Consider the following 26,494-nt stretch of genomic DNA (forward strand, 5'->3'; position numbering starts at 1 on the left):
TGCGGACGAAGTTGTTTTTATGTGTTTTAGTTTTTCATAAGATTATGATAAAGGTGGCGGTGGTTAAACTTTAGATGGTTAAAAAGGTTTGTTGTGTTAGCGGTCGGTGCGGACACAACTACGAAACACTTTTTGCACGTGATGTGTTTTTGCTCTTCGTCTTCTTCATCAAACCCAAAGTGATTCCATACAATTGAATTGGACTTGCCTTTTTTGTTTACCAAGCACTTCTGCTGTGATTCTCCTGCCATTTGTCCAGACCTCTAGGTACAACTTTCCTCTTGGGGTGGACCTGCCGGCTAGCTGGCAGCAGTAGCTTAGAGGGGGGTGGGGCAGAGCAGCTCATGGTAGCTTGCGTGCGCGTGAATTAAAACAACTCAAAATTAATAATTGTTTTTTCTCGATTACATAGTTTTTGTAATCGTTGCGTGTAATAATCAAAATCGTAATTGAATTTCGATTAATTGCACAGCCCTAGTCTGATATTAGATAATGGTGGACATGTTGATTAACAGTTGCATCTGTGTTTATCTCACAAAGATAATTTACACACTTTAAAAATGCTGTGTAATTGTCTGATATTAGATAATAGTGACATGTTGATTAACAGTTGTATATGTCTTGTTTATTTCACAGAGATGCAACTTACATGACGTTAAAACGCTGTAATATGCGCTCTAAAACTTGCGTGAATAAAAACTAGAATGTTCTCCTTGGCGTACCCTGACAGCATGTTTCCACAAGGCAGTGCAGTGGAGCTGAAGATAAGAGGAATGGCACATTCTGTGGTCTTTAACACAGTGGAGTTCATTAAACCAAACAGAAGCGGTAGGTGGCAGTAATGAGCAATCAGTAATCAGTTACATACCTACAGCACCAGACGAGAAGAAGAAACTCTAACAGAAGCTCACACGTGCATCCAACATGTCTTCCTACTGTGTTGTTGTGCGGTCAACTTACTCCAGCTAGTTTTTTTTCTGCCGTTGTATTTATCGGTTTGTTAACTAAAGGTGTTGGTCGCAGTAGTAAGGAGCAGCTGAAGGGTCGGGATGGCCCAAAGAAAGAAAAAACTTACGAAGAAGAAGAGACACGCCGCTAACAGGGAGCCGGAGGCGGACTCTGGTGTTGGAGACTTTGAGATGGCAGCCGAAATAAAGGACGATGACGTGGTGAGACATGAAAATAGTAGCGCTCATATTCGCGATACTATGAATTCTGATAAATTCACAGTTTTTAGAAATGTCAGTTAATAATGTCATATATGTGGAAACACAGCTATTAAACAAAGCTATACTTAAATTGTGTAATTTAAGTATAGCTTTGTTAAGAAAAACCCTTGAGATACAACAGTGTGTCTTTTGTACCTCTGTTGTCAGATTTTTAAATAGTGGTCAAAAGTGTCACGTCAGAGATGTCCTATCAGAGATAATGACTTTTCACTCTCAACAGCCCATACTGCCAGAGAAAGTACAAAAACCTGGTGTATTTATGCTTTAATTACTTCTTAAGACTTAGACCAGGGGTCGGCAACCTGTGGCTCTTCAGCCTCCTTGTCGTGGCTCCCTTTACTGCGGTCAAGCCAACTGCGATTCTTCTCTGCATGGTCAAGCCAGCTGCTAGCATTTTTCTTGTGTGCTACTCATTCAACAGTTATGGTAGATGAGCTGCATGGAGCGAATGTGCCTTCTGGACAACAATGGTAAGGGCTCATTTATGCTCTACGTTAAAGACGCAGATGGATATGGACGGAGGGTTCTGTCCGTTCTTTGTATATTACTCACGTAGTTCTGTCTGTTTTTCTGGGAGCTTGCGGATGTGAACCAGACGGAGAATATAATATAATATAATACAACTGGGAACTGTGGAGGCAATGTTGAGTTTTGAAGAGATTCATTTCCATAAATAGCAATACTTTTCATAGAGCGACTGCATGAGTATGAGTACTTTTGGGGTAATCCTACAACCGATTCCCTTTCAAGCTACAAAAGTGTATTTTTTCATCTGAAATAGGCTTTAAGACTAAATTCAATGATGAATAAAATTATTTTTTCCAATAAGTACCTTGTGAATTTGGTATTTTTGGTATTAGTACTTCATATACTATTAGCACAAATACTATGAACTACTTTTACTTTGTACTTTTGGAGTAATCATACTCAAAAATCCCTTCCAAGCTCCAAAAGTGTTTGTTTTTTGGTCTGAAATAGGTTTTAAGACTAAATTCAATGATGAATAAAATAATTTTTTCCAATAAGTACCTCATGAATTTGGTATTTTTGGTATTAGTACTTCATATACTATTAGCACAAATACTACGAAATACTTCTACTGTGTACTTTTGGAGTAATCATACTCCAGAATCCATTCAACACCGCACTTCTGTTTGTTGTATTCAGTGGTTGTAACAGATAAAATGTAAAAAAAAGATTAAAACTTTCAAAAGTTTATAAGTTCTGTTATTTTTTGGGGGCTTCAGATGATTTTTTTTGGTGGAAAAGGGGCAAAATGGCTCTTTTGATAATAAAGGTTGCAGACCCTGACTTAGACCTTACAATATGAATTGCACAGGTATAGATTAATGAAATTCCAAAGGGAAATTTTAGTTTGAGTTTTAGCCTAAAATACCAGAGGCCAAAAATGTCCTGTCAGAGAGTGAACTGTAACTGATTGCCATTCCAACATTTATTTCAGTATAAAGTAGCTCCTCGTTTTGGATAATCCCTTATGGTCCAGCTAAAGCAAAAATGAATTTAAAAGTAAAAATGTGGGTCATTTAGCAATCTGTCGAATTGTCTCTAAAATGTCCTGTCATAGAGATTTCGAATACCGTGTTTTGACTCATATAGAGAATCTGTGGAGGTAGCTGAAGACCAGAGTGATGGATATAGAGCTGCAACAAGTACTCGAGTAATTCGAGTAGAAAAAATCCTTGAATCTTTTTTTTTTTTTTTTTTTTGCCTCAAGTATTTGTTTAGTTATTAATTTCGTTAAGCAGCTCCAGCTTGGACCGCTGTTCTCTGCTGGGTCCTGGTGCTTGGTGCCCCGAACGGACACGTTCTTCCCCAGCCACAGCACACACCGAAGCTGCACACCCGGACACACACCCTCCGTGTGAGTCAGAGGAATGAGCAGTGGACCTGGTGAGGAACCAGCTGTTCATCCATGCGAGTGTCATGGGTGAGTTTGAATATCAGTGGAGTCACAGTGTCCACCAGTCCACACCTGTCTGAAGGCTGCTGGCTTGTCCGTGCGGCACCGCTGCCACTGGGATAGCTGGTCATCAAACCAGATCGTGGCATGGATAGGTTAGTGTGGCTTTAGGGGCATGGTGGAGCAAAACGCAGACCAGTTCGTCTGTTTGTCCACATGGTGCGGGTTGCCTGGTTGTGGGAGTGGTACACTCCTGTGGCAGGAGGAGGACCAAATACTAGGCCTGTAACGGTACACAAAATTTTCGGTTCGGTACGTTTTTGGTTTTCAAAGCCACGGTTCATTTTTTTTTTTTTTTTTTTCGGTTCGGTACGGGAAGAAAGAAAACCCCTCAAAATGTCTATTAATGCATTTATGAATTTTTTGACATTTTTACCCCAATTTTTGGAAACAACAGAATATAGAAAAACATGAATAATTTAATTCTGCTGCTACAAATCAAATAGAAAGTAAAATAAATTTAGTAATGTTAATAATTTATTTTAAATATTAGTATTGCATTTTTCCCTGAAAGGTAGTTTCGAACAAATAAGAAAAATGTAATCCCAGTTCTGTCAGTTCACATTCTGCATAGAAATAACAAAAAAATTCCACATGAAGTGCAACATTAACAAGAGGGTAAACTGGTATTCTGTTTAAACAAACTGAAGAGAAACTTTGATGTCCCAAATTATCCCAAATTATTTATTTTAGGACAGAGAACAAACTGTTTAGGACACTGTGTGTATTTGTGTGTGCCTGTGTGCAGGGGGGATTTATTTTTTTTTTTGTCGGAGCCTGGGGATGGGGGGGTGCGCAGTTATATACCTGGGAGTGCGGTCCATAACTAACATTACGAACGCTGTCGCGAAACGAAAGTGAAATGTTGACATACTTTCAACCTTCTATTTATTCCTCTATTATACAGCATGTGTGATAGACAGACAGACAGACAGACAGACAGAGCTAGTCTAGGTGTTTTAGAACTACCGTAGTTCACAGGGGCCAAACAACGTCCGTCTTATTAACGTCTCTTTCCTCGTTGTCTTTCACCTGAACCCGAACTGATCCAGACTGGACTGTAATGATGGTGGAGGGTCTTCAGTCTCTTCTTTCCAGGTTCACATCATATTTGCTGTTTTTTTTTTTTTTCAACCTTATATCAGCTACTATTTCATATTTTGGGTCGATGTGTGCGTCCTTCAATATGTCCATGTGAAACTTGCAGGGATTTAAGGTTCCGGATCGAACGACGTCTTTCATTCCTTTTTCTTTTTCTCATCATACTGTGCCGTTTCGGTACAGTTGTGTACCGAACCAAACAGGTGCGTACCGAAACGGTTTGGTTCGGTACGTGTACTGTTACAGGCCTACCAAATATGTGCTCAAATGTGGGGTCGGTATTGGTCCGGTCCTGGACGGAGCATTTTCCCTGGAGGTTGGTATAGTCCACGGTCATCTGGACTATCTCATTAGTGAGATAAAAGTTGAAAAAAATCCTCCAGGCTCCTGATCTGGGCCACAAGTCTATAAGGTGGGTCCTGCAATCACCATAGCGGAGGGAGCGCACGGCATCTCCCCGCTCCTAGAGATCCATCACCTGCGTGAACCTCCTCAGTGCTGAAATCTCGCTCCATCGTGTCAGGTAGTGATACAAAGTAAGAAATGCCCATTTCTTCTAAACTGCACCTTTTCAGATCAACCTTTGCAAAGACATGGAGGTTTTCCTTATGTTCATGTGTCTTTCTGGTGCTGGTACATGACCCCTGTTCTTCTACCTCAGTGCTATGTAATACTTGTGTGTATGGGGCCCTCTGGAGGTTTGTGCAATGTGTGTTTCACAATAACAAAATAGCAGAGGGATTTTGATCTTTTGTTTAATAAAAAAAAAGAAAGATGATAATCTACACATGAAATGGAGTGACTGAACAACAGCACACTCTGAAGGCCTCATGTGCGTTTTTTACGCATGGGGCACAAAGTCATTTAATGTACACACCACGTAGGTGTGCATGCAATAGTATTGTTAACAAATGCAAAAAAAAAAAAAAATTAAAAAATCCAATTACTCGAATAATCGCTGAAATTTTCGGTAGAATACTCAACTTAAAGAATCAATAGCTGTAGCCCTAGATGGGTAGGAGACCATCCAACCTGACCCAGTTGGAAGCTTTGGCCTAGGAAGGGTGGACCAACATCCCACAGGAGACATAAGAGTGCTTGTGGACACTAACAGGAACCATCATCAAGAACAAAGGCTACTCTACTACCAAGTAAACCTAGGGTATGAATAATTTTGAACATGGCGTTTTTTGGAAATCAATTAACAAAATACTCCTGAAATGAAGTATTTCTTCAAGTATCATTTGCTGTTATTTCTTCACTTGTGTATCACATATAAGTCACAAACAAACTTGACGAAACTCATTCATTTTATCACAAAAACAAAAAGATCACAAAAAATGGCAGGGGTATGAATAATTTTGAGGATGACTGTATTTAAACCCCTTGTCCTTTATTAGTCTTTGTCCATTTTGTGAAACTCTACTAATCTACGTTTCATCTCCAGGCAGTAATAAGTATATGGTTAGAAATTACTAGTATAGATCCACAACTCCCCCCTTTGATCCCATCTACATGTGATCACTATCAGTAAGTCACAAAGCATTAACTTCCTCAAAAGGCGCAGGACGCTACCCATTTCAGCAGTCTGCAAACATGTACATATAGGATTCATTTAGAACAAAATAATCTTACATAAAACATAAATCATAGTAATGTCACTTGACATGAGTAACTTCCATTGTTAACTGATTATCCAAACCCTTGATTAGTCTCTTTTGCCCAAATCACATAATAAATCAAAACTTAGCATATCTTCTGATCTCAAAAGTATGAAGCCCGAAAGCCCACATGCAGTTCTTAGTGCCATGTCACAACTATATGTAATAGTTGGAAAGTTATTAATGTGGGAAAGACGACCTCATCACACTGCTGCACCCAACCATCAGCCACGTCCCATTAAGGAATCCCTTAACGGGCACCCTTGAGATCAGACCAGATTATGTGTGATTACAAACATATGTAAATGGATTAATTTTCAAAACCTCAAATATATTTAAAAAATTTCTAGTCTCTCATAAACAGATTCCAAATGGACATAAAGAACATAAAGGAGTGAATTGAAATCTTGGGGCCGATTCTCCGCAGTCATGTTATCACGACTTTCTTGGTGACAGGTAGAATTTGGCATCTCTTTATGTCCACGTGGCGATCCAGAGAGACACCAGAGGTCTACAGACAAACAGATCAGCATACATGTAATTTCTCATCATGTAAATCTAAGATATTCAAAACCATCATAATAGGCCATGGGCCAGGATGGTCCCTCGTGCACCCCCCCCACAGTCCTATAAATTTGGTATCATTGGATTCCTTGGGATGTCTAGATTACAAATATAATCAGTAACAATAAAAAAACTGGGACTCAATGTGACATATTAACAGTTTTATTGACCTACCATAAAAATACAAAATAGGGCATCTCAAAAATCACTTTTCTCTTCAGATCACAGTGTTATTTGAACCAGTTAATCTCCAACATGATAATGGCCCCCCCAAAAAAATTTCAGCAAAATCCGTCAATGTTTGACCCCCCCACACCGCAAAGTATGAAGGGCCCATCAAAAAACACCAAAAAATGCTGTTTTTAAATGCATTACCAAGCTTAATGGATACTAAATGGATACTAAAGTGCCTAAAGTAAAGACATCCATACTGCGTCATGTGTGGTACCTGACTGAGTCTCTTGTGGTACTAAGTCTCTTTGATAACTAAGTACCAATAGAAACCAAAGCAGCCATGGCAAGACAACTGCAGGCCAACCCCAAAGCTGCAGTATTCACATGGCATGGACAGCAGCCTGACCTGGATGACCTTGTGGGACCCCAGTCCTGGCTGATATTTGACCTTGTAGGCATGGATGGGGCATGGCTGGAAGCACCCACAGAGCAGTGGGAGGAAGAGCCACAGTACAGACAAATGAGGGCTACTGTCTCGGACATGATGGTGCAGTGGTTAGCACTGGTGCCTCACAGACTGAAGATCTTGGGTTCGATTCCAACAGCAGTCCATGGTGGGACCTTTCTGTGTGGAGTTTGCATGTTTTCCCCGTATCTGTGTGGGTTCTCGCTAGAGCCCGACCGATTAATCGGCTGGCCGATTAAAGCTATACCTACCGATGTGGCATTTCTCACAGCACTTAGTAAAAGTTTGAACATGAACAACCCGCCTCCCTCCAAAGCCCCGCCCCCTTCCCTCTGCCTGAGCACTGAGGCTCCTCCTCCTCTCTCCTCATCTCATCTGATGCGCGATGGAAACGGAGGAGGAAGCAGAGGCGGAGGTCCGGTCCGTTTTGGCGTGTCCGCGGACCCCTCCCTCAGTAATCAGATGCATCATCCACCTGCCGTGGACCCGCGGCTCCTGTTCCATCAGTAGACCTGGTCTGTGCAGTGCTGGGTCAGTGTCTTCACTGCAGTGCCCAGGGGATGGGCGCGTGCACTGTGAACGCGCGGCCTCCGCAAATTTTCCGTGGACATTTGAGGTTTCATAGTCCATACAATTATCATCCTACATCATCTTACGTTGTGTGACACCATGTACATGTACCTGTATGAGTCCCACCATCATAAAAGCTGACCTTTATGCAGACCTGTTCAGTCCAGCACAGCTGACTTCCAGACTTTTATCTCCATCTTTCATTCATCAGACTCCCGTTTGTGCCCCTCAGTTGTCGTTTCTGTTAATAAATTTTTTAAATTTTTTCCCTTCCACATGTGCATTTGAGTTCTATCCAAACACATCCTAGACTGTGGTCAGTGACAGGAGAAGCAGCACGAGTGAAGCGTCAGATTCAGAGGGACACATATCGGATGTGAGACGGTGATAATGGATCGGATGCTGGACTGCCGTAATGGATGATTGACAGGAGGCTCAGTCAGGTTCGGCCAATTATTTCATTCGGACCGACTAAAACGATTGGTCAGACTTTTATTAGAAATATATGAGAATTAAAAATTTTTGAGTTTCAATACCTGGTGGATTTCTTTTACATGTTAGTTTGACACATACTTATTAGGAGCATTTTAAGATGACAAAAGAAGAGTGTAAAAATGCCACATCATACGGTATAGCTTTAATCGGGCCGATTATAGCGTATCACCAATTAATCAACATCAGCCAATATGTAGCCGATATATTAACTTTTTTTTTTGCTGCACGGAGATTCTGTCACTCGCTGCTCCTGTGTGTGTGTGTGTGTGTATGTGTTGCCTGGAGAATAAGAGGAACTTTAAAGCAAGTTGATTTCACTTTCACTCCTGCTCGGACAATGACGCTATCACCCCCCCACACACAATCACATAATAACCCTCCTGACCGCTACCGCACGCTCTGACAAGGATGGACCGCTAATCCCCCCCCCCCGTCTTATGAAGTATTCACTCCCCGACACCACCCATGTCCGTGCACTTCCTTTCTACCTCACAGTTTAATTCTGCCAGCAGGCCTGGGTGTTAATAGTGTAGGGGAGACAGGGGACAGTTGTAACACGGGTCAGTTGTAACTCTTGCAATTGCTCCAATCAGGAACAACTTAGGACTCACCTAATTCACTCTGCACATGCTCAGTTTAGTCCTTAGTCCACATAAGAAGTTGTAGTGCTGTGAGGCAGACACATCAAAATTTGCGAGGGAAAATATAATTGTGTGGTAAGTAATATTTTTTGCTCTAATTATTTTTGTGATAGCATAGTTTGCATTTGAAAGTTGTGTAAATTATATTTGTGAGATAAACAAAGATTTATGCAACTGTTTATCTACCTGTCCACAATTATCTAATATAGATAATTATATCCTGTGTAGATCAAGTGTTCTTATTTCATATATCGGCCAATATATCGGTTATCGGCCGATATATCGGATATCGGCCGATATATCGGATATCGGCTTTTTTTAGCCCCCAATATCGGTATTGGCATCGGCCCCAAAAATCCCATATCGGTCGGGCTCTAGTTCTCGCCGGGTACTCCGGCTTCCTCCCACCATCCAAAGACATGCACTGATAAATTAATTGGTTAATCTAAATTGCCCATAGGTGTGAATGTGAGAGTGATTGTTTGTCTCTATATGTCAGCCCTGTGATGAACTGGCGACTTGTCTAGGGTGTACCCCGCCTTCGCCCTTATGTAGCTGGGATAGGCTCCAAGCAACCCCTGTGACCCTAGTGAGGATAAAGCGGGTTCAGATAATGAATGAATGTCTCGGAGCTACTTGTCGTTAACGATGCTGCGGAAAGAGGTGTTAAAATGTTAAAATTTATTTAAATACCTTAAAGGTGGGGTCTGAGATCTTGGAAAAATGGCTCGAGCTAGCTACATTTTGAAAATACTCAGTTCAAAAGTCCAAACCCCTTTCTTCAGACGACCCTCCTAAGCCACACCTCCAGAGTGGTGGCACGCGCAATGCTTGTTTCCGAGGGTTCACGAGCGCTGCACGGCATCAATTAGCCGTGAGGCTCTGCTCTGCTCCGTACCCGGGTTGGGCTCCAATGCCGTCTATGGTCCAGTTCGGTCCGGCCGAGCCGTCTCCGACACCGGCTGAAGCTCCGTCACCTGCTCCAGTCCCCTGCTCCGGTCCTGTATGCCTCGGGCTTCTACCCCGACTACGGCCCCGACTGAGCCTCCAGCTCACGTATCCATGCATACCTCATTCAGTTTCCTCTAACACCTCCACGCTCTTACAGAACAGCCCCAGTTCAGACCTATGTGACTAATGTTACATTTCCTAGTGGTTTATGTTAGTGACAAAACAGTTTGCAGGTGAACTTTCCATCCTAATATAACTAATATAGCCAAGCTCTGGCTACGCTTCCTGTACAAGGCTCCAGAGTTTGATAGACATATCACCGTTCAGTCATTTTGAGTGGGCGCTCAAAATGATTGGATGGTGTTTTTTCAGTCCTGCCCGTTCCACAGGTGACTGATTTTTAAAAAATTTTTTCGTTAGAGCTTTTAATTAATTAGTTGTAATCGGGGTGGGAAGGGGATTTTAAGGAATATAATAAAAAATTCTCCAGAAAAACATCTCAGACCCCACCTTTAAGTAAAATGTGACACTATCCCTCTGCTAAAAATGAAAATCAGTGTCAGGGTGATAACATCTGACTTTGAGCATCAAGTACTGAAATATTTTTGAGAAACAAATATTCAGTCCTTAGACACAAACATTTCTTGTCTTGGTCAGACTCAAAATATCACTGCAAATAAAAGATATCAATGGATAACATAGATGAAGAGCAACCCTAAACTGTTTTAGGTTTACTAATTGGACGTATTGAGACATATTAAACATTTCATATGGGTGAAAATTCTGGCAGAAGATATGTTCATATCAAAAGTTCTGGCCTGTTAACACCCAAAGCATGTGACATTTTAGTTTCATGTCAAGTTATATAACAAATAATTATGCAACCTTCAGTATTCATTTCTCCATTTTATCCATAACTCATTGAAACATATGCTATCTTTGCCAATATCTGTCCAACTGGATTACTTTTTGCAGGAGATGGAAGCTAAGACACTGAGCTTTCTTGCTGTATATATATTTTAACCAAATGTATGGAGAATTGTGAAGAACAAACATTTATTGAGGTCATGATCATGTATTGTGATATGGGTGTTTGTTTATACCATGGCATACTTTACTCTAGTACAGGGGTCAGCAACCCTGGTCCTAGAGAGCCACTATCCTGCATGTTTTAGATGTTTCCCTCTTCCAGCACACCTGATGGTCATTATCAGGCTTCTGCTGAGCTTGATGATAGGCTTATCATTTGAATCAGGTGCGTTGGAAGAGGGACACATCTAAAATAAACAGGATAGTGGCTCTCTAGGACCAGGGTTGGTGACCCCTGCTCTAGTATATCTCTAGACACAATAACGATAGATGCATTATTTAAAAAGTAAATGATATGACATACAAGTAGTTTTTACTTGGTGCTTTATATGTTCAATTATCTAAAAAGAAAATGAGGATTTTATGAGTTTTTGTATCAAATGGTAAAATTACAGATTTTCCATTTAGCCATTTTGTATGTTATATGGTAGGTCAATAAAACTGTTGATATGTCACAGTGAGTCCCAGTTTTTTAACTGTTACCAGTTATATTTGTAATCAAGACATCCCAAGGAATCCAATGATACCAAATTCATAGGATTGTGTGTGTGTGTGTGTGTGTGTGGGGTGTACGAGGGACCATCCTGGCTCGTGGCCTATTACAGTACTCCCCCGTTTTCCATTCTGCTGCTCTTGGGGGTTCTGGGTCGGGTGGCGGTGGACAGGACTCATCAGTCGACGCCTGTGCAATCCGTTGGGCTCCTTGGACTCTTGTGCGTTTGTCTCCCCGTTAGCAACATGTGTAGAGAGTAACAAGTGGTGCAGTTCACACTGTTCCTGATGTCCATAAGGACAAAAGCTGTGACCCAATCAAGTTTTGAAGTTTGCCAAACCTTAACCAGTTTTCTTTTCGTAGTTGCATTCATTCGTTCTACAACACCTTGGCTAACTGCATGGTAAATACTGCCTAACTTCTGTGAAATGTTAAGAGGTTTTAACACACCCTGTACCATTTTAGCTGTGAAATGACCACCATTATTAGATCCGATTTGAAACTGGACACCAAAATGCGGAATTGCACCACGCGCTAGTCAAGCGACAGGAGCCGGTTTCAAAGTCTGTGGAACTACTTGAGTTCCTTCAGTTGTAATTTTAGTGTAGCCTCTTGCATTTTACTTAAGTCGTCACTTTCTTTTTGTTTTTTCTTCTCGGAACTTGGCTGCATAGTGCTGACAATGTGCATCAAAGTCTTCTTCTGTTTTCGAGCACAAACCCACGACGTTGGCCAGGCGGGTTTGGACTGACTTAGGCATGCCTTTTACAAGAGTGATGAAGAAGAGGATGGTGCTACCGGTACCTTGATGTACAGGTTCTCCAGTGGTATCATGAAACAGGGCTTTTGCTCTTTGTTTGTAGGAGAAATAGTCTTTGCTGTTTTTCATCTGTAGAGCCATTAGAACTTCAGGAATGCATGTGGGTACATTTCTTTCATGACACATAAAAGCTGGGCCTTAATTGTGTCGAATGGTGTTGTAGTCTTAATTGGAAAGCCGATGCGTCTAGGCACTTCTGTGCGGGCTTTGTCTGTTGTGGCCTCATCTGTTGCTCTTGTGATCACTGCAGCGACATCTCCCCAACACAGTTTATCTTGAGTGGTCAATGAGGTCAGAGCTCTGAAGAATGCTGGCGCACCTTGGGTCAGTTGTGGCAATGTCAGCATCAAGCCCTCGATGTCTTTGAAGGCGAATGGCATGTAGACGGTTTTATTATCCGCAGTCATTCTGAGAGGGTATGCCCTCACAGCAGGTGCTTCTTCCATAGCAGTAGGACTGTCTTCATTGGGTAGTGCAGGTACAGGAAATGAGTTCAAGTCTCCACTCATAAATGCCTTATCGATCTGTTTCTCATCCACCATACCAGAAAACTCTCCTGCTATGAATTGGGGTGCTGCGGATCAGGGTGTTGATGTTGTTGTTCTTGGCCAAAAGGGGTTGAGGCCAGTGGCACTCATATAGTCGACTCCTCTTTGTATTTGGAGATCTTTTGTTGTGGGAATCTTTTGATTGTCTTTTGATTGCCTCTTTGCCTCTTTCTTCTGCATTTTCTTGATAACTTCTTGTTCCTTTACTTCCAATAGCTTTCGTGGCCTTTGCGTAGTCTCCGGGTCAGGGGATTCTGGGCTGACGTCATGTCCTGTTGCAGCCATGGATGTAGAACATGAAGGGAGCAGTTGGCCAGCTTGTGGTGGTACTGTTTGGTCCATCATGGAGACTGTACTATACCATCTGGAGACTGTACTGGTCAATGCCCCTACTTGTTCTTGCAGGTTCTTTATCTGCTGCTGGGTCGTATCCATTCCTGTCTGAACCATTGTCAGAGATCCACTGAGGGTGGCGTGTTGGACTGGCTCTTGGGATGTAGATGAACAGGGTCTTGACGGATCCATTGTTGTGTGTAGTGGAGGTGGCTGAAGTTGGATTGGAGTTGATGGGGCAGATACAGCGTGATCCTTTGCTGCCCTTTTTTAATCTCGTTTACCTCTGTGTAGGGTCCTTCTGTGTCAGATTGAGGATAGAACAGGCTTAGGTCAGGCATGGGTGGGAGAGATTTTCGATTCAGGGACTTTTGATTTTGATTCAATGACTTTGACCTTTGTCTTGTCTTCTTCGTCATCCTCTTCTTCTTCGTCAGCTTCATCCTCATCTGTGTCATACTCGTCGTTTCCTTTTGCTGTGTTAGCTTTATACTGGTGTCCAGAATGTAGACAGCCTGAGTGTCGTTGACCGAAAGTGACTGAAGGGCATTTGACGGATTTCTTTGCCGTCCTTTTGACACTGTTGAGGGGCATGACGTGTTGTTTCATATTCTTTTGGTTTTACTGCCAGCATGCTGGCGAGGTGTTTGCTTTCATATGTTGTCACGATAGAGCGTGCCATCTTGTGTAGTCTTTCAACAAACCATTTCATTTCTTCACTTCATCGTAGCTTCTGAACATCGGTGACCCTACCTTTAATCATCCACGTGGGGTTAGTCTGATAGCGCAGGACCTTTCCTCGGTGGTACTCCTTAATTGAGTACCATTGTTGTTCTGTAGGGGGCGATGCTTCTGGACCGGAGTGAACCAGCGTCTTCTATGCATATTTCTTGAATAAGTCTTTCATTAGCTGAACTTGTTTCTTCGCTGCTTTAGGATCGGGTTCACTTGTGAAAATACTGTTCTCCAGTTCTTTCATGAAAACATCCATTTTGAGGAAGGAGGAGGCCATTTTGTTGACAGGTAGAGTGTTCTGTAATGATCGAAACCGGGAAGTCACAATGAAGACACAACTCGTGTCAGCTTCCAATGTAGAGTACACAGTAGTAGAGGGCTTGTTGTATAATTGAGTTAATTAGCTCCCTTAGTAGTAGATTTCAGAGATGGCAAGATTACCCGAGGAAAAACAAACAAAAATTGAATATTTGCAACAGCCAATACCAATTTTTCAATAGTTATTTCTATTGAATTACTGAATAATAGTGGATAAATGATTCTGATTTAGAGAATAAGAGACATAAAAGTGAAAATAAGAAATGGAAAAAATTAAAATAAAGATAAAATGATCCAAAAATTAAAAGGATAAAAAATGTAAACGAAGTGCAATTGGAGACTCCATTTCAGAATTAAGATTAGCCTATCAGTGATCCTAAAAGAGCTCAAAACAGGATAATCAAAAATAGCTAATTCCAATTTGTACAATAATTGCCGACTACCAAATTACTGAACAAAGTGAATAAATAATTCAGATTTAGAGAATAAGAGACCTAAAAGTAAGAACAAGGAAAGGAAAAAAATAACTAAAAACTAGAAGCACTCGGAGAGCGCAGACCTCCACCAAGGCTGATCAGTGACCCCCCCCCCCCCCCGAGGGCCCCCCCACCCCCGATCATCACCAAAATTTAATCATTTCTTCCTTATCCCATTTCCAACAAACCCTGAAAATTTCATCCAAATCTGTCCATAACTTTTTGAGTTATGTTGCACACTAACGGACAGACAAACAAACAAACAAACAAACCCTGGCAAAAACATAACCTCCTTGGCGGAGGTAATGATCAGAAAATGAAAAGACAAAAAATGTTAATGAGCTACAGTTGGGGACTTCAATTCAAAATTAAAATTTGTGATACGGTTAAATAAGGTTTGGATTATCAATAAGCCTAAAAAATTAAAACTCAGCAACACCTAAGGTGAAAAAGAATTCTAAGAGTAGGCCTAAGGGCTATGAACAGTGATAAAACCTGATAAAACAAGATAACTGGCACGGTAGACAAAAAACTACCAGGAAGTCTCAAGGGGTTGGGAAGGAACAATAAAATCTGATAAAAAAATAATTATATAGCAAATGGCCAACCTTCAGCTGCAAATCAGTGCTTGTCTTCTAATCACTAGTGAGGCTAAAATGCTGTAAAACGACAGAAAAACAGCAATAGAATCGAAGTGAGCAGTCAAACAAAATTAAGGTAAAGATTAAATACCTCCAAATATTACATGGATCAGAATACAAATGACCAGTTGACACTAAAAATCAAGGAGAATAAAATGAGCATAAACCACACGTAGGCTTAGGAAGTCAAAACGGCAATAAAATCTGAGTGATTTAATCACCCAGTAAATAATTATTTCTAAATAGATGAGTTTCAATGTTTACTAACAACAGTGATGCGCGTGCACCTTGGAGGCAACAACACCAGTACCAGCTACCAGCCGGCTCACATACACCTCCAGGCTCTCCCCCGTAACTCGTGAATGAGCGAATATGTTAGCTCTAAAACTGTCCATTAACTGTTTCTGTCCAAAAGCCGATCCCGTCTTTTCTTTCATTCTCTTTTTCATCGGGATAGGCTGTCCCATAGTAGAAAAGCAGACTGTCACAGATTGGCGAGGAGCAGAGGTTGCGCTAGACATGTTTATAGTCCATCATTTTGATGGAGAGGATCGTAAAAATTCTGTCATAACATATTATTATCCGTCATTTCAAATTTTTATTTTTTAATGATAATGAGACATATTTAGTAGTATTTAATGTTCAAAAACATCTCAATGATGCAGCAGCTGTAGTTGCTGCTGGCTGATAAACCAACGTGATATCACGACTGGCATAATTCTATACGCCACTTTTAATTGGTGTGTTATCTGTAGACATTCTAAGCTTTCCTTGTGTTTGTTCACGCAGTGTCAATCCCATGCACTGAGGGTTAGGGTTCAGGTTCTGTGAACCAGAGATCTGGGCACAAACTGACATGCCACAACACATGAAAGGTAGAAAATGCGTACATATAGCACACAAAATGCCATCAGAACTGGCGTATAACTTTCTTGTCCATCATCCTTCACCGCATCAGTCCCTCTTTTTTCACCGTATTTATCAGTGCCATCACATTTACTGGGCTTTAAAAGAACTAAGGAGACTCGGCTGTCTTCACAGTTTGCGCTAGCAAAGTAGTGTCTAATTTTGGCTAAAGTTAGCTAAACAACAATTACCCTCAGTATTTTAATCTGTCAAAATGACGGACGGCCTTCAGAATTTTCCGTCATTTAAAAAAAAAATCTGTCAATGGCGGAATATTTTCGGTTAATGTGACCTCTTTATGGTAGATCTCCAGTACTTACCAGATCTGAAGTGTGCACTGCACAGACCAGCATTCTGAATTTCCTCCTCAGACCAGCTCTCCCGTCTTAATGCCTGCAACCATAACTTTCGCCGATTTTTCTGGAAGGGATGTTTGCCAGCAGGAATTCTGTAGAAGTTTAAATCCTTCTGTGTGTTCTTTCTGTTCTGACAACCCACAGCACAGTAAGACAACGGCATTATTCACACTGGCAGTCAGTGCTTTGCTACGAACTGGGCGTGCTTTCTGCCTCCAAGGTGCGCGAGCCGCATACGTCCTACGTCATCATGAAACTGATCTATACTAGAGAATTTTAACGGTCAATCAAACGCAAACAGTAAGTAAGGTTAACCTAAATCAAAGAGAAACGAGTAAGAAATTCTAAATATTAAAATTGGGAATACACAAACAACCAATAATCAATACTAAAGAATTCTATCTGCATAAATCAATACAGATCAATAACCGAAGATTCAAAAGTGCCTAAAGTGGCAACGATCTATAAATTGATTATAAAATGCGATTACTAGAATTGACTGAATCAAAGATCGATACTTAGAAAAGTAGGACAGTATAACAAATCGATCAACTTAAACAGATAAACCAATGCTAATCAAATCTATAAATCAATTATAAGTGCTTAGACAGCAATAGAACAATTAATAGGATTAACTGAATCAAGATTGATACTTAGGGAAATAATGCAGTATAAAGACAACCAATCAATCAATAAACTCAACAATAAAACCAATGCTAATCAAATCTATAAATCAATTATAAGTGAATCACGATAATCAATACTAAAGAAATCTATCTACATAAATTAATACAGATCAATAGCTGAGGATCCAAGGCCAAAGTGACAGCAAATCTATAAATTGATTATAAATGCATAGATAGCACAGATCAATTAATAAGATTAATTGAATCAAAGATCAGTGCTTAGAAAAGTAGGGCAGTATAACAAATCAGTCAGTGAACTTAAACAAATAAAACCAATACTTATCAAATCTATAGATCAATCATAAGTACATAGACAGCAACAAAACAGTCAATAGGATTGACTGAATCAAGATTAATGCTTAGAGAAGGTAAGGTAGTATAAAGACAACTGACCAATCAATAAATTCAAACAATAAAACCAATGCTAACCAAATCTATAAATCAACTATAAGTGCATAGACTGAAATAGAACAGTCAATAAGATTAACTAAATCAAGATTAATACTTAGGGAAATAACGTAGTATAAAGACAACTGATCAGTCAATAAAATCAAACAATAAAACCCCTGCTACTCAAATCTATATATCAATTATAAGTGCATAGACTGAAATAGAACAATCAATAAGATCAACTGAATCAAGATTAATACTTAGGGAAATAATATAGTATAAAGACTACTGAGCAATCAAATGAACCCAGACGAATAAGACCAATGATAATCAACTCAAAGCTGTTTACAAGTGATTATTAGGCCCGAGCCGAGTAAAGCCGGCGCAGGGCCTATTGAGTCTGCAGTGGGCGCATGGGGACAAAATCGCCAGTGGCGCGGTTGCCTTTCGCCACTGTCGCCACTCTCACACATATTCACATTCACGGCACTGAGACCTTTCCGACGATGTATATGACATGTGCACAAATCGCATATTTACACCTGCTCAGAATGAATGGGAGTCAATGGGACATGCCCAGTCGGGGTCAGTCATGTGGGTGTAAGTGCACGACACGTGACCTCTGACCCCACAGACATGTGGGGGACCTCGAGAGCTTTGACATAAGGCCAAATACGTGGTTGCCATAGAAACGGCTATATTGTTCTTGCTCAGATTCTTATTATTTTTCTTTATTTATTTATTAGGCCCGAGCTGAGTAAAGCCGGCGCAGGGCCTATTGAGTCTGCAGTGGGCGCATGGGGACGAAATCGCCAGTGACGCGGTCGCCTTTCGCCACTGTCGCCACTCTCACACATATTCACATTCACGGCACTGAGACCTTTCCGAAGATGTATATGACGTGCACAAATCGCATATTTACACCTGCTCAGAATGAATGGGAGTCAATGGGACACATCCAGTCGGGGTCAGTCACATGTGTTTAAGTGCACGACACGTGACATCTGACCCCACAGACATGTGGGGGAGCTCGAGAACTTTCAAATAAGGTCAAATACGTGGTTGCCACGGAAACGGCTATATTATTCTTGCTCAGATTATTATTATTATTTTTTTTTTTTAGGCCCGAGCCGAGTAAAGCTGGCACAGGGCCTATTGAGTCTGCAGTGGGCGCATGGGGACGAACTCGCCAGTGACGCGGTCGCCTTTCGCCACTGTTGCCACTCTCACACACATTCACATTCACCGCACTGAGACCTTTCCGACGATGTACATGACATGTGCAAAGGTCGCATATTTACACCTGCTCAGAATGAATGGGAGTCAATGGGACACGCCCACTCGGGGTCAGTCATGTGGGTGTAAGTGCACGACACGTGACATCTAACCCCACAGACATGTGGGGGACCTCGAGAGCTTTCACATAAGGCCAAATATGTGGTTGCCATAGAAACGGCTGTATTGTTCTTGCTCAGATTCTTATTATTTTTCTTTACTCTTTTTATTTTTTTTTTTAATTTATTTTTCTTCTCCTGCTCTTTGAGCTCAAATTTGACCCCCTGAACACTTACGAAAACTCACCAAATTTTGCCTAAAATTCAGAAGTGCGAGAAATTTAATTTACATATAGGTTTCGTAGATGTCGGTAAAGAAATGTTACCGCAGCGCCCCCTTGAAAAGTGGAAATGCATTACGCCAATGGGAGCATGTCCAACGTAAAGTTTGTTGTAGAGCCACGAAAATTGGTACACAGATTCATCATGACGAGACAAACAAAAAAATATTATTATGGCCACGCCCCAAAACCAACCCTTAGTCGGCCATATTGGATTGAAATTTCCAAAATGCTGAGTCAGCGTTTTTGCTGACGTCGTATTTTAACTATCTCCTCCTTGCCCGTTTGGCCAAATGAGCTCAAAATCGGTGTACAGTATCTAGAGAAGTGGGGCATCAAAAGTTAGCCGAATTTTTTGGATAGGTGTCACCGTTTTTGTGTGACGACGTCGCAAACTTTGTAAAGTTTCTTTGTGAATTTACCATTACAAAAATTGCTTCAGCTCAGACATACAAACACCAGTTTGGCTGAATTTAGACTCAGACGTCTATCTCCCAGGCCTACACCCATTTATTAAAAGAAATTGAAATTTCGCACTATAGCGCCCCCTACAAATGTACATTCACAAAAATGACATCAGTTCGGACATACGAACACTGATTTGGCTGAAGTTTGACTCAGACATCTGTCTCCCAGGCCTACACCTATTTATCAATAGAAACTGAAATTTTGCACTACAGCGCCCCCTACAAAAATTTTTCATATTTTTTTATTAAAATTGCTTCAGTTCGGACATGCAAACACTGATTTGGCTCAAATTTGACTCAGATGTCTATCTCCCAGGCCTACACCCATTTATCAGAAAAATTTGAAATTTGGTGCTATAGCGCCCCCTACAGATTTACCTTTACGAAAATTACTTCACTTCAGATATACGAACACCAATTTGGCTCAAATTTGAATCAGTTGTCAATCTCCCAGGCCTACATCCATTTATCAGAAGAAATTGCCATGTCGCTCAGTAACGCCCCCTACAAATTTACCTTCATGAAAATTGCATTAATTCAGACATATGAACACCGATTTGGCTCAAATTTGACTCAGTGGTACATCTCGCAGGTGTACACCCATTCAGCGGAAGAAATTTAATTTTAGCTGCATAGCGCCCCCTACAGATTTACTTATACAACAATTTCTCTAGTTTGGACATACGAACACTGATTTGTCTCAAATTTGAGTCAATTGTCAATCTCCCAGGCCTACGCCCATTCATCAGAATCAGTATCTAGAGAAGTGGGGCATCAAAAGTTATTTTTTGGATTGGTGTCACTGTTTTTGTGTGACGACGTCGCAAAATTTGCAAAGTTTCGTCACGAATTTACCATTACAAAAATTGCTTCAGCTCAGACATACAAACACCGATTTGGCTCAAATTTTACTCAGACGTCCATGTCCCAGGCCTACACCCATTTAATAAAAAAAATTGAAATTTCGCACTATAGCGCCCCCTACAAGTGTACATTTTTAAAAATGACATCAGTTCGGAGATACGATCACCAATTTGGCTCACTTTTGACTCAGACATCTGTCTCCCAGGCCTACACCTATTTGTCAAAAGAAACTGAAATTTCACAATACAGTGCCCCCTACAAGTTTTTTTTTTTAAATTTTTTTTAGTAAAATTGCTTCAGTTTGGACATACGAACACCAATTTGGCTCAAATTTGACTCAGATGTTGATCTCTCAGGCCTACACCCATACATCAGAAAAAATTGCAATTTGGCGCTATAGCGCCCCCTACAATTTTACCTTTACGAAAATTACTTTACTTCAGACATACAAACACCAATTTGGCTCAAATTTGACTCAGTGGTACATCTCGCAGGCCTACACCCATTCAATGGAACAAATTGAATTTTGGCTCCATAACGCCCCCTACAGATTTATTTATACAAAAATTTGTTCAGTTCGGACTTACAAACACTGATTTTTTTCAAATTTGAGTCAATTGTCAATCTAGCAGGCCTACACCCATTCATCAGAAGACATTGAAATTTGGTGCTAGAGCGCCACCTGCTGAACGATGAGCATACTTCTACTACTTCTTCTTCTACGGGACGTGCCCTTGGCGAGGGCCTTTAGATGCCGCTTGCGGCTTTAATTATACTTCTAACTTTTATGGCCAAAACTTAAGGAGTACGACTAGGGGACCCGGAAAGGCCCAAAGGTCAATGTTTTATTCCAAAAAGCCTCACCAGATGGAGCCAAAGCCTGCCTTGCACAAATGAGACTGTCTGCTGATTTCTGTCTGTCCTAACTTAACCGGATAGGTTTTGAGCTCAATACCTCAAGAATACACTTAAGAATGCTTCAAACAGAGGTACAGTAATCTGTTACGTCTGTTGATTCGTACCTTTGTATTACCCGTAATCACCTCTTAAACATAACCACAACAGCAATCTTTCAGCCGTTGAATTTACCAACAGCAATCTTTCAGCTGTTGGCCCAAAATACCTTAGTTCCCTTGAAAATACCCAACTAGCGTCTTTCACCTATTGGAATTGCAAACAGCAATCTTTCAGCTGTTGGCCCAAAATACCTTAGTTTCCTTTAAAACATAACCACAACACCAATCTTTCAGCTGTTGGCCTAAAATACCTTAGTTCCCTTTAAAACATAACCACAACAGCAATCTTTCAGCTGTTGGCCCAAAATACCTTAAAATTATCCAACTAGCGTCTTTCAGCTATTGGAATTGCAAACAGCATTCTTTCAGCTGTTGGCCCAAAATACCTTAAAATTAACCAACTAGCATCTTTCAACTCTTGGACCAGTTCCCTTTTTCAGAAAAACAAAAATACTTTAAACTCTAAACAAAAATAATAAAAACAAACAGCTCTTTCAGCTGTTGGCCAGTACCGTAGTTCCCTTTAAACAAAAATAATAAAAACAAACAACATATGAACAACGTAACTACACATACGTCCACTCCACACTCTGAATGCAAATATGCATGTAAGTTTTGGCAAACCTCAAAATTTAGAATAGTCAGTATGCAGAATTCAATTTAAACTGGTTCCTGCTTTCTCACCTACAGTCTTATACATAGACTCACTTAGAGACACTGTGGGGGCTTGTCAAACACAGAATTCTTCAGGTTTCTTCACGTTCTTCCTCCAGAGATGTTTTTCTGGGTTGTTTGTTTCTTCCTCTCATACTTCCTCTCTCTGACCTGTTACTGGGCACAATAATGCACCGTCAGCCAGACATCAGACAGAGTGATACGAGGAAAAGAAAAGGAAAAAACTGCTCTTCTCTTCTTCCTTCTCTATGAGGTGCCCGCATCCTCCACCAAACAGTCATATTTCACAAAGACCAAGTGAAATTAAAGCCGCAAGCGGCATCTAAAGGCCCTCGCCAAGGGCACGTCCAGTGGAAGTATGCCCATCGTTCAGCAGGTGGCGCTCTAGCACCAAATTTCAGTTTCTTCTGATGAATGGGTGTAGGCCTGGGAGATTGACAACTGATTCAAATTTGAGGGAAATCATTGCTCGTATGTCCGAAGTAAGGACATTTTTGTATAAGTAAATCTGTAGGGGGTGCTATGCAGCTAAAATTAAATTTCTTCCATTGAATGGTTGTAGGCCTGTGAGATGTACCACTGAGTCAAATTTGAGCCAAATTGGTGTTCGTATGTCTGAATTAATGCAATTTTCGTGAAGGTAAATTTGTAGGGGGCGCTACTGAGCGACATGGCAGTTTCTTCTGATAAATGGGTTTAGGCCTGGGAGATTGACAACTGATTCAAATTTGAGCCAAATTGGTGTTCGTATATCTGAAGTGAAGTAATTTTCGTAAAGGTAAATTTGTAGGGGGCGCTATGGCACCAAATTTCAAATTTTTCTGATAAATGGGTGTAGGCCTGGGAGATAGACATCTGAGTCAAATTTGAGCCAAATCGGTGTTCGTATGTCTGAACTGAAGCAATTTTAATAAAAAAATATAAAAAATTTTTGTAGGGGGCGCTGTAGTGCAAAATTTCAGTTTCTTTTGATAAATAGGTGTAGGCCTGGGAAACAGATGTCTGAGTCAAATTTCAGCCAAATCAGTGTTCGTATGTCCTAACTGATGTCATTTTTGTAAATGTACATTTGTAGGGGGCGCTATAGTGCAAAACTTCAATTTCTTTTAATAAATGGGTGTAGGCCTGGGAGATGGACGTCTGAGTCAAATTTCAGCCAAATCGGTGTTTGTATGTCTGAGCTGAAGCAATTTTTGTGATGGTAAATTTTCGAAAAAACTTCGCAAAGTTTGCAACCTCGTCGCACAAAAACGGTGACACTGATTCAAAAAATTCGGCTAACTTTTGATGCCCCACTTGTCTAGATACTGTACACTGATTTTGAGCTCATTTGGCCAAACGGCTTAGTAGGAGATAGTTAAAATACAACGTCAGCGAAAACGCTGACTCAGCATTTTGGAAATTTCAATCCAATATGGCCGACTAAGGGTGGGTTTAGGGGCGTGGCCATAATATTTTTTGTTTGTCTCCTCATGATGAATCTGTGTACCGATTTTCGTGGCTCTATGACAAACTTTATGTTGGACGTGCTCCCATTGGCGCAATGCATTTCCACTTTTCAAGGGGGCACTGCCGCAACATTTCTTTACCGACATCTACGAAACCTATATGTAAATTCAATTTCTCGCACTCCTGAATTTTCGGCAAAATTTGGTGAGTTTTCATAAATGTTCAGGGGGTCAAAATTGAGCTCAAAGAGCAGGAGAAGAAAAATAAATAAAAAAAAAAAAAATTAAAGCCGCAAGCGGCATCTAAAGGCCCTCGCCAAGGGCACGTCCAGTGGAAGTATGCCCATCGTTCAGCAGGTGGCGCTCTAGCACCAAATTTCAGTTTCTTCTTATGAATGGGTGTAGGCCTGGGAGATTTACAACTGATTCAAATTTGAGGGAAATCATTGCTCGTATGTCCGAAGTAAGGACATTTTTGTATAAGTAAATCTGTAGGGGGCGCTATGCAGCTAACATTAAATTTCTTCAATTGAATGGGTGTAGGCCTGCACGATGTACCACTGAGTCAAATTTGAGCCAAATCGGTGGTCGTATGTCCGAAGTAATGCAATTTTTGTGAAGGTAAATTTGTAGGGGGCGCTATTGAGCGACACGGCAATTTCTTCTGATAAATGGGTGTAGGCCTGGGAGATTGACAACTGATTCAAATTTGAGCCAACTTGGTGTTCGTATGTCTGAAGTGAAGTAATTTTCGTAAAAGTAAAATTGTAGGGGGCGCTATGGCACCAAATTTCAAATTTTTCATATAAATAGGTGTAGGCCTGGGAGATAGACATCTGAGTCAAATTTGAGCCAAATCGGTGTTCGTATGTTCGAACTGAAGCAATTTTAATAAAAAAAATAGTAAAAATTTTTGTAAGGGGCGCTGTATTGCAAAATTTCAGTTTCTTTTGATAAATAGGTGTAGGCCTGGGAGACAGATGTCTGAGTCAAATTTGAGCCAAATCGGTGTTCGTATGTCTGAGCTTAAGCAATTTTTGTGATGGCAAATTTACGAAAAAACTTTGCAAAGTTTGCAATGTCATCGCACAAAAACGATAACACTGATTCAAAGAATTCGGCTAACTTTTGATGCCCTACTTCTCTAGATACTGTACACCGATTTTGAGCTCATTTGGCAAAACGGCTTAGTAGGAGATAGTCAAAATACGTCAGCGAAAACGCTGACTCAGCATTTTGGAAATTTCAATCCAATATGGCCGACTAAGGGTTGGTTTTGGGGCGTGGCCATAATAATATAAAAAATAAGACAAAAAAAAATTAAAGCCGCAAGCGGCATCTAAAGGCCCTCGCCAAGGGCACGTCCAGTGGAAGTATGCTCATCGTTCAGCAGGTGGCGCTGTAGCCCCAAATTTTGTGTCTTCTAATGAATGGGTGTAGGCCTGGGACATTGACAATTGATTTGAGACAAATCAGTGTTCGTATGTCCGAACTGAACAAAATTGTGTATATATAAATCTGTAGGGGGCGCTATGAGCAAAAATTCAATTTGTTCCATTGAATGGGTGTAGGCCTGTGAGATGTACCACTGAGTCAAATTTGAGCCAAATCGGTGTTCGTATGTCTGAACTGATGCAATTTTCGTGAAGGTAAATTTGTAGGGGGCGCTACTGAGCAAAGTGGCAATTTGTTTTGATAAATGGGTGTAGGCCTGGGAGATTGACAACTGATTCAAATTTGAGCCAAATTGGTTTTCGCATGTCTAACGTGAAGTAATTTTCGTAAAGGTAACATTGTAGGGGGCGCTATGGTGCCAAATTTAAAATTTTTCTGATAAATGGGTGTAGGCCTGGGATATAGACGTCTGAGTCAAATTTGAGCCAAATTGGTGTTCGTATGTCCGAACTGAAGCAATTTTAATAAAAAATATTAAAAATTTTTTTAGGGGGTGCTGTAGTGCAAAATTTCAGTTTCTTTTGATAAATAGGTGTAGGCCTTTGAGACAGATGTCTGAGTCAAATTTGAGCCAAATCGGTGTTCGTATGTCCGAACTGATGTCATTTTTGTAAATGTACATTTGTAGGGGGCGCTATAGTGCGAAATTTCAATTTCTTTTAATAAATGGGTGTAGGCCAGGGAGATGGACGTCTGAGTCAAATTTCAGCCAAATTGCTGTTCGTATGTCTGAGCTGAAGCAATTTTTATGATGGTAAATTTTCGAAAAAACTTCGCAAAGTTTGCAACCTCGTCACACAAAAACGGTGATGCCGATTCAAAAAATTCGGCTAACTTTTGATGTCCCACTTCTCTAGATACTGTACACCGATTTTGAGCTCATTCGGCCAAACGGCTTAGTAGGAGATAGTTAAAATACAACTTCAGCGAAAACGCTGACTCAGCATTTTTGAAATTTCAATCCAATATGGCCGACTAAGGGTAGGTTTAGGGGCGTGGCCATAATAATATTTTTTGTTTGTCTCCTCATGATGAATCAGTCTACCGATTTTCGTGGCTCTACGACAAACTTTATGTTGGACGCGCTCCCATTGGCGCAATGCATTTCCACTTTTCAAGGGGGCGCTGCCGCAACATTTCTTTACCGACATCTATGAAACCTATATGTAAATTCAATTTCTCACACTTCTGAATTTTAGGCAAAATTTGGTGAGTTTTCGTGAATGTTCAGAGGGTCAAAATTGAGCTCAAAGCGCAGGAGAAAGAAAAATTAAAGCCGCAAGCAGCATCTAAAGGACCTCGCCAAGGGCACGTCCAGTGGAAGTATGCT

At 40.8% G+C, this 26,494-nt stretch overlaps 1 protein-coding gene across 1 annotated transcript in view; it reads left to right on the top strand.

The window, feature by feature from the left end:
- The first annotated feature begins 896 nt into the window (after positions 1-896).
- The window catches only part of ddx54 (DEAD (Asp-Glu-Ala-Asp) box polypeptide 54), a 104,805-nt gene continuing 79,207 nt past the window's right edge, over positions 897-26,494 (top strand). The window contains exon 1 of the mRNA XM_030149865.1: positions 897-1,169. Within this exon, the coding sequence (XP_030005725.1) occupies positions 1,050-1,169 (120 nt within the window). The 5' untranslated portion in view covers positions 897-1,049. The remainder of the gene's footprint in view (positions 1,170-26,494) is intronic.

Source organism: Sphaeramia orbicularis, chromosome 12, assembly GCF_902148855.1.
Source record: "Sphaeramia orbicularis chromosome 12, fSphaOr1.1, whole genome shotgun sequence".
Classification (NCBI taxonomy): domain Eukaryota; kingdom Metazoa; phylum Chordata; class Actinopteri; order Kurtiformes; family Apogonidae; genus Sphaeramia; species Sphaeramia orbicularis.